Source organism: Mytilus trossulus, chromosome 9, assembly GCF_036588685.1.
Source record: "Mytilus trossulus isolate FHL-02 chromosome 9, PNRI_Mtr1.1.1.hap1, whole genome shotgun sequence".
In the NCBI taxonomy this organism is placed as follows: Eukaryota; Metazoa; Mollusca; class Bivalvia; order Mytilida; family Mytilidae; genus Mytilus; species Mytilus trossulus.
The window spans coordinates 6,001,820-6,011,013 of record NC_086381.1 but is presented as its reverse complement, the minus strand read 5'-3'; the positions used below and the strand labels follow the sequence as shown (position 1 = coordinate 6,011,013).

The 9,194-nt window shown below is 31.8% G+C and overlaps 1 protein-coding gene across 1 annotated transcript; it reads left to right on the top strand.

The window, feature by feature from the left end:
- Positions 1–702: 702 nt before the first annotated feature.
- On the top strand, positions 703–7,710 carry LOC134683656 (uncharacterized). Its single transcript, XM_063542969.1, has 3 exons — positions 703–859; positions 6,531–6,848; positions 7,652–7,710. The coding sequence occupies exons 1-3, from the start codon at positions 703–705 to the stop codon at positions 7,708–7,710; spliced, it is 534 nt and encodes a 177-aa protein (XP_063399039.1).
- Positions 7,711–9,194: the final 1,484 nt, after the last annotated feature.

The following is a 9,194-nucleotide window of genomic DNA, read 5'->3' as shown; positions in this document are numbered from 1 at the left end:
AGGTAAAATTGCATCCCTTTACAGTTCTTTACCTCTGGCATTGAACTCTCTTAAAAAGTAAAATCTAAATAATGTGAATAAGCCAATTCAAAACTTAATGATTGAAATTAACAAAATAGTGAATTTTAGTTAAATGTTAATTGAATTTTAACTTTAGTGGATGTTGTCTCATTGACAAGCATTCCACATCTCTTTTTTTATATTGACATAAATATCATCTCAAAATGCTGATCAATAATAAATGGCATGATTAAAAATATAGACAATGTATATGTATGACAATGATAACATGGATGGTTCTATTCATGAGTGTGCAAAAATAGAGTTTTTTAATCCACTACATTTTTGATATTGTGTGATTCATTAGGTAAAATAGTATATAGGAATAAAGATAAATAAAGACAGCTTCATGGCATGTGTATCCGTAGACATTTTAATAAGAAATTTCTTTTTCTAAATAGCTCTTTTATTTCTCCCCCGCGGTGTCTATCCTGATTATGCCTCCTGGTATTTTATAAGATCTGTAATCCCTTTTGATACATTTTAGATATTCCAAATGTTCTTATAAAGGAAGATGACGGAAAAATTTGTTGTGCAGTGAATGGGACAAATATTAATGCTACCAATTTCAATTTGGAACAGCGCACATTATTTGATGAACACAATCGGTTTATTAAAAGTGACATAATAAAACGTTCCGAAATGTTAAAATCTAGTCAACCAATGATTTGCCTAAACATCAGTGGATTAGTAACATACATCAGAAAAGAGAGGTACATCTGTATGGCACAAATTTTCATTAATGGTAGGAAGCAGCCAATAAATAGAACTACATCAATTGAGAAACATAATATAGAAGGTATTACTTATTAATTTGAAATGTATGCTTCATACCATCATATTCAGGCTGGCGGATAAATGTCTATGCTCTAATATCAACAGAAGATTTTTATCAAACACACGTATTGTCCGTATGTTATTTGTTTCATTTCATAAAAAGGAGCATGATTGATTAATTCCCCAAACAAAAGAACCCTAAGACAAAACCGAACCTGATGAAAGCCATCTATTTATAACTACAATCGAAGGTCTTTTTATGTAGTGATTATTTTACATTGTAAGATTATTTTTTTTTTATTATTATTCAATATTATTTGATTGAAACTTCGACAGCCAAAAAGATGCTTTTAAAATTAGGTCATCCTGAGCTTATAACCTCCACATTTGAAAAACATTAATAACAATTAAAAACCAATTGTTCAGAGAACAATTGAAAGTCTTTCCACACCAAAGAAATTTTGACCAGAAGATAGTTTCTTTATGCTGATTCAATAAGAAATGGTTTAATTATACTTTTAGTTTAAACATATTTATTTATAGTGGATTGGGAAACAAGTTTTACAACTTATATTAATCCCTTTCCACTTTGCGGGTGCGAGTGCTGCCTTGTAGCGGCATTAGCGTACTCTTTTTCGAAATCTACAAGGGTGTCTCTAACGTGCAAGAGATATGACTCTCTTTTAACACGGGTCAGCCATTTATCGTCCCCGTCCGACGGACTATCATCGTTTCCTTAAGACCATACTCGCAAATGGTGTCAAGGGAGAGCCGAAAATTATGTTCCAGAAATTGTCATCCCAAGCGGCAATCGAACCAGGAACCTTTGTGTTAGTAGTCCGATGCACTAACCACTACACCACGTGTCTCAAATTATACTTTTGAGTGAACTTAAGGAGATACTTTGCTACTTCCGGTGCAATGTATGTAGCTTCCGGTCAAATATGATAGCTTCTTTCATACTGTTTCTAAAAATGTATAGTTTCTTTGTACTTTTGTATGTAGAACGGGAGATAATTTGCCACTTCCGGTTTGTCAGAAGTCATTTCTAGTCTTTAGTGATACCTTTATATATCAGTATGACAAATATATGAATTATGAGTACATTTTGATGAAAACATTGCAAAAAAGGCAACTTTCGGTTTCCCAATGTCACTTCCGGTAGCCATTGTTCAAGGTCATATGTCATCTAACCTTTTGTACAATGTAAAATGGCTTTATAATGTTAATAGTTAAGTTATAATCAAATAACCTTATATTAAGACATTTCAGGGGCACTCACTCCTATAAGATGCCATTAAATGATATCAGACCAAATGTATCATATGTTCATTACAATAATGCAGACATTTTGCATTTGTTCTTTTATATATATATCTTTTAAGGTGTGGGAGAAAATGCGAAAAGAAGAAAAAGTCAACATTGAGAACTTGACCTTAATCTTTGACCTTGACCTCAATTTCTAAGTTAGGATGTAGGGACCTCAAATAAAAACATCCCAGGGTTATACGGATAACGGTTTACTGGTTAAAAAAACATACCGACAAATTTATTTTGTAAAGGTAGACAACTCTTACAAAATTTCATCGAATCGCTTCGATCCAAATAAGCCAAACATTCCTGAAGATGTAACAAACACTTTATAAAAAGAAATTTGTCGATATCTTTTTTAGTTACGAAGGAGATGCACTCACTTAATAAACAGTGAATAAGGAGCTAACTCTTACAAAACATATTGTTCGTCTTAGCAGTGTGAAATTAAAATCGCATACACTGTACGATACTATATAAAAAATATCTAAGTGACATATTGCGAAACAAAAAATTCAAGATGCGGCGGAAAAAAAAATAATTAGAAGAAAAACAATAAGTCTTTCCACAGAAAAGTGGAAAGACTTAATTAATTAAGTAAATACATAATCTGCAGGAAGCAAATGATTGATTGTTTATAGTTTAGGGATTGACTACGGGTATAGGAGACAACTGTTACAAATATATCGATGGAATTCATTATTTATGCGAAATAACCGATCATTTTAAAATATAAGGAACCAATCAATTACTTTTAGTCAAGAGAATGGTGCTGCAACATATACGTTTGATCGCGAGTTTCTCCTGTTAGATGTGTCTACCTGCATAAATGATAATTGTTCTATAACAAGATATACCATCGGGTTCAATGTAATAAGATAGAAAGGAGAGTCTAAAATAAAAACCGTAGACTTTTTCTTTATAATTTGTCACAATGTAGTTTAAATCAGGGTGTTTTTTTTTCAAAAATATGATAAAAAAATATTATCATCGGGCTTTGGTTCACGTTTCTGATTGAACACGCTTGTCTGCTTTCGTATAGATTTCGTCATGAATTTGACCTACCGAATTAGACTTTTTACCGGATTTGTAATCACATAAGCAACACGACGGGTGCCGCATGTGGAACAGGATCTGCTTACCCCTCCGGAGCACATGAGATCACCCCTAGTTTTTGGTGGGGTTCGTGTTGTTTATTCTTTAGTTTTCTATGTTGTGTCATGTGTACTATTGTTTTTCTGTTTGTCTTTTCATTTTTAGCCATGGCGTTGTCAGTTTGATTTAGATTTACGAGTTTGACTGTCCCTTTGGTATCTTTCGTCCCTCTTTTATAAAGTTATAGCTGCTGGCGACACGCAATAAAAATTTGATCCAATTTTTTTAAATTTATTTGAATAAACGATTGCGGATTCATGAAAGGAATTATTTGACGAAGACGGGAAATATCTTTTATACACAGTTCCTTGGTATAAACTGCGACGATGCAGCACACTGAATATGTCATTAACATGACATCTCTGGTTTGACCTAAATATACCCCTGTTCACAATAATGTTTACAAAGGTAATGAATCAGCAAAAATATATTACTTAAGTTGTTCATTAGATATAGTTTTTTTTGACTCGATGATAATTTTTTATTTATTAGTCTTAGGGAAGGAGCCAACGTTACGTTTTAACCTTATTTTCTTATGTCAATTCGTCTTATTGTATTCGTTCCATAATTTGTAATACTGATATAAACACTACAGTATACAATGATTATTATTAAAACCGTGAAATTTGCACCTATAAACATTCATTCATATTATTAATTCCTCATAAATGAGATTCAATGAACATACAATTAATGAATAAAAGCACACATTACAACATAATTACAACAAATTATTAGTATAAGGTAAATACACAAAAGATGATATGTAAATAGTCCACAAAAAAAAAATATTTAATGTGTAAATGCAGTGACATATCATGTATTGACACATCTACCAACATTGTCTAAGAGATCGACTATATTCTGCTACACACTGGATAACATGTGCATGACAAAGCTTAAAAAATTGAACCGATTCATCTATACTTGAAAAAATGTCAGTGGTTTTCGACCGAGTAACACTTGAAACAGAATTTCGTCATCATACATGCTTAACTCACAGTAAAGCTGCACTGGAAAATTGTCACTTAAAATGTCCCACCAAACTTCGCGCTGTGCATTAGTACTTGGACAATTGCAACAAGCGTGTACATAAACATCTTTAAAATTCCTTGACTGACGTTGTACATAATTATATCACATGTACTACTTGTTGTATTTGGTATTTCAGTTATCGATTTAGTGATTAAAAAGGAATTTTTAATCTCATTAAAAGAATTTGAATGTTTTCAAAATTCCGTAATTGTCACTGACCTGTTGAATATTCCTGAAACGTGTGAAGCTGTCATCAGAAATAACACGGTTTAACCAATTGTTTAACTGTAATAATTATTCAAAAACAGAATATAGAAGGTTTTGATGAAAACATATATGAATTTTGTTCATAATTATTTTTTTTAATTTATGACTGTCAGTCATATTTTTTAAAGAGTATTCTAATATTCTAAATTTTACAATGTATACCCATTCATTATAGTATCTAATTTTCAAGGTATTTAGATAATTAGTGATCCAGGCTTTTTTAGCGAAAATAAAACTACCTCATTTTGTTTGCAAAATTAAAGAATTACATATCTTATACTAGACTTTCATCATAGTTTTCAAATTCTTCTATAAATTTAAAAAATAATATACATTCATGCTATACCATTACACTGTAATATAATCTAAAATATTTTCTACTTCGAATTTTAGCAGAATTAAATATTAATATTGTGAACATGTGCACAAACTCACATACATGCTAATGGTTTCGATTGTTTCCAGGGCTAGCCTAACACTTGTCATATTCAATATATCCTACACATAAATGCAACGATGAATTTCAACAAGATTTTGGCACACAATTAATAGACGTTTACCTTCTCAATCGTTTTAGTGTAAAGGAAATTAATTGAGATTACAATTTTGGGATCACCTTTTCCTATCCCCTAAAAACTACGAATGTGATAGTAGTTATCAAACGTACCAGATTTATATTCCAATACGCCAGACGCGCGTTTCGTCTACATAAGACACATCAGTGACGCTCAGATCAAAACAGTTAAAAAGCCAAACATATACAAAGTTGAAGAGCATTGAGTTTTTCGAAAAAATCAACGTTTTGTAAACAGGAAATTATAAAAATGACCATATAATTGATATTCATGTCAACACCGAAGTGCTGACTACTGGGCTGGTGATACCCTCGGGGACGAAACGTCCACCATCATTGGCATCGACCCAGTGGTGTAAATAGTTATCAAAGGTACCAGGATTATAATTTAATACGTCAGACGCGCGTTTCAGCTACATAAGACTCATCAGTGACGCTCAGATCAAAACAGTTAAAAGCCATACATATACAAAGTTGAAGAGCATTGAGGACCCAAAATTCCAAAAAGATGATTGGACACATGAATAATACTTTTATCATTTTATGTTCCGATTTTTCAAAGGTCTCTAGTTTTACTTTTCAATTCAATCTTCTTTAGTTATATATTTGTGTTCTTAGAAATAGATGGTATGCCTATCCCAAGTCAGGAGAAGGGTCATTGTTCTATTTAAATATTTAAGGTTAAGTTTAAACATAGTTTATCACAATGGAGCCTGACGTATTGTGTAGAATATTTTTATGTTTACCATTTTGTTTTAAAAATACTCTCCTGTCAACGTTTAATCCTTTATTAAAACAGTTTAAAAGAGGGACGAAAGATACCAAAGTGACAGTCAAACTCACAAATCTAAAACAAACTGACAACGCCATGGCTAAAAATGAAAAAGACAAACAGAAAAACAATAGTACACATGACACAACATAGAAAACTAAAGAATAAACAACACGAACCCCACTAAAAACTAGGGGTGATCTCAGGTGCTCCGGAAGGGTAAGCAGATCCTGCTCCACATGCGGCACCCGTCGTGTTGCTTATGTGATTACAAATCCGGTAAATAGTCTCATTCGGTAGGTCAAATTCATGAAAGGGAAGGGAATTGTAGTTACGACGTAAGGAACATATCCGATATCATTTGTGAAACGGTTATTCCATAACGGTCAACCAACTTGTGATGGCGTCTAACTGTCTAACTGTTTAGCTTGCAAGGAAAAGTAAAAGTAGTCTTAATTTGTTTTATCATGTTGTTTATCACACATTTCAAAACCTGAGCATTTTTGTTACATGATAAGAATAATTGCGAAAAAGATTGCAGCATTAAAGATAAACAGAAATTCCCGTTTTCCATTTCAGATCTACCATTGTGCATTCAGGACAAAAGAATCCAGCGTAGTATTATTGGATCTAAAATCACTATTGCTACGAATTTCTACAGCAGGTCGAAATATTATAATATATCTGTTAGGAAGGGATATGTTGAACTTAAATTTGATAAAAATCTTTCTGTTTCCAGTAAAAACATTTCGATGGACATATTCAACGTGACTGTCAGTGGATATGAAATAATAATTAACATAACAGAAGTCAGGGATGAAGACATCGGAAATTATACAATCGAAATGCACAATGAGTTTGGTTATGCTATGTGTACAGTGCAGTTACTACCTCGTGGTGAGCATTAATTTCCAACAAGTATGAAAATAAATCATTTAAAAGTTGACATTTTTCAAAAATTCGTCTTGAGGTATTGTAAGAAAAACGGCTGACTCGCATCTCTAACAAATCGTTCAACATGAAGATACAATGGTTTTCACAACCTATGTATTACCATCGTTATGAAGTTTCAATACAGTATTTTATTTTTACAGAATTTTAGTATTTCTAAATTATGTTTCCGTACAGTACTTGATCGAATTTGAAAGTTATGATAAATTCGATAGAGATGAGTACGACAGGTTATGCCCCGTAATACAGCAAATATCAATATCAACATTCACAAATGAAAACTAATTATATTTTGGAATAAAGGTGACAAATGAAAATCAAATCATCTACCTAAAAGATATCAGTATAAATTAACGAAGTTGATCATTAATTGATGTAACACAGTTTAGATCTGATATTCTGTAATACGGTGTATGTACAACACATCTTTTGTAAAATTCTCCGTATATATTAGAACGATTTTCAATACTGAAATAACGGTTTTACACTTACACCAATGCTTTATAACAAGTTAAAAATCCCAGACAATCCAAATGTCTAGGATATGAATATTGATAGCCATGAACGTGAACGTCCTGTTTTTTTGTTTCTATTCTCATCCTCAATTTACTTAAGCAAGTCTAAATAGAAACGGTCTGTGATAATTTTCTATCTCTTACAAACCTTATATTATACATGTGTTCATATGTGCGTATCATATTTTTCAAATAATGAATATAGAGGTATTTATACAATTTGAATGTTTACAGGAAAGAAAGATCATTCAGGGATCGTTGAAACAGAAGCAACAGAGAAAAGTAAGCAGTAACTTGATATTTATCAAATTGTGCAAGTTACATAATTCAATTTCAAAGCAAAAGTACCTAAACATTATTAATTTGTAAATCGTAAACTTAACAATAATTTCATCCAACTTTTGATTTATGATCTTTACAGAGTAAATATCATTTCAGATCCGTCTTGTCGCTGTGGTGCTAAACCTTCGTCTTCAAGATGCATATTACTTCTCTTTTTAATGTTCTTATTATAGTAATATAAGAATCAAAATATATAATAATCAAAACTGCTATTAGAGTAACCATTGAACCCTCCGCTAAGATTAAACATCTCAACATTCCTATTTTACAAAGATGTTTGTCAGCAGCACACACAAACCCAAAATTTATATATTTTACAATATGACAGCATCTTTTATGGATGACCTTGTATATATCTTAGTGATCAGTCTATAAAATGGTTGTGGTCATTCAACCTAGAAAAACAACCAGAAAGTACATGTATGTTGTTTTCTTACATTCAGGGTTTCCGCTGGCGGTCGAAAAAACGAATAAAATTTCAATGACGAAAATAATTCAATTGTATGAAAAAATCTCTGACTAATGTTAAGTGTTTATTTATTACAATACTAGAACACACCCGCGAAATCGCGGGCATTCAGAGCGTAGTTTAAAGTATGTAAAGTGTTGTTGGAAGAATTTTGTAAAATATTGAATGACTGGAAAATTTCAGCAAAAGTATCATAAGTCATAGGTTATTGGGGACAGGAAAATGCTTTTTTTTTTTTATCCCTCCTCCTTTATTTCCAATTTTCCCATTTTTTGGTTCTCTATCAATTTCAATATGAACATACATTTAGTATGTTATGAACATTCAAGTAAGGAGCCTGTAATTCAGTGGTTGTTGTTTGTTTATGTGTTACATATTTGTTTTTCGTTCATTTTTTTGTACATAAATAAGGCCGCTTGTTTTCTGGTTTGAATTGTTTTACATTGTCAGTTCGGGGCCTTTTAAAACTGAGTATGCGGTATGGGCTTTGCTCGTTGTTGAAGGTCGTACGGTAGTCTATAGTTGTTTTAAATATCTGTGTCATATTGGTCTCTTGGGGAGAGTTGTCTCAACATGGCAATCATACCACATCTTCTTTTTTTTTTGTAATCAATGAATTTTGTAAAATTTTCAGAAAAGGTATCAAAAGTTCACATGAATAATTGTAGCGCTTATCTGTATATTATGAGCATTCATTACTATATAAATATAGTGTATTTACTTTCAATTCGAAGTTTACAAATCGATCCATAGTGGTCATTGATAAAGTATACAGACCCTCTCTATTTAATAAACTCTGTGAATGCCGTGGATAGTTAACTTGAAAATGATAGCAGATAGAATTTTGAAAATACACTTTATTCTGTGTATATGTATGTTCAAAGTATACAGAAAAGTATACAGACCCTCTCTATTTAATAAACTCTGTGACTGCCGTGGATAGTTAACTTAAAAGAAAATGATAGC

Bases quoted from the DNA above. Each gene is read 5' to 3' on its own strand.
- LOC134683656 (XM_063542969.1), top strand. From the start codon at position 703: ATGTTAAAATCTAGTCAACCAATGATTTGCCTAAACATCAGTGGATTA. The intron at 860-6,530 runs GTATTACTTATT...TTTCCATTTCAG, and splicing joins TGAGAAACATAATATAGAAG to ATCTACCATTGTGCATTCAG. The intron at 6,849-7,651 runs GTGAGCATTAAT...GAATGTTTACAG, and splicing joins AGTGCAGTTACTACCTCGTG to GAAAGAAAGATCATTCAGGG.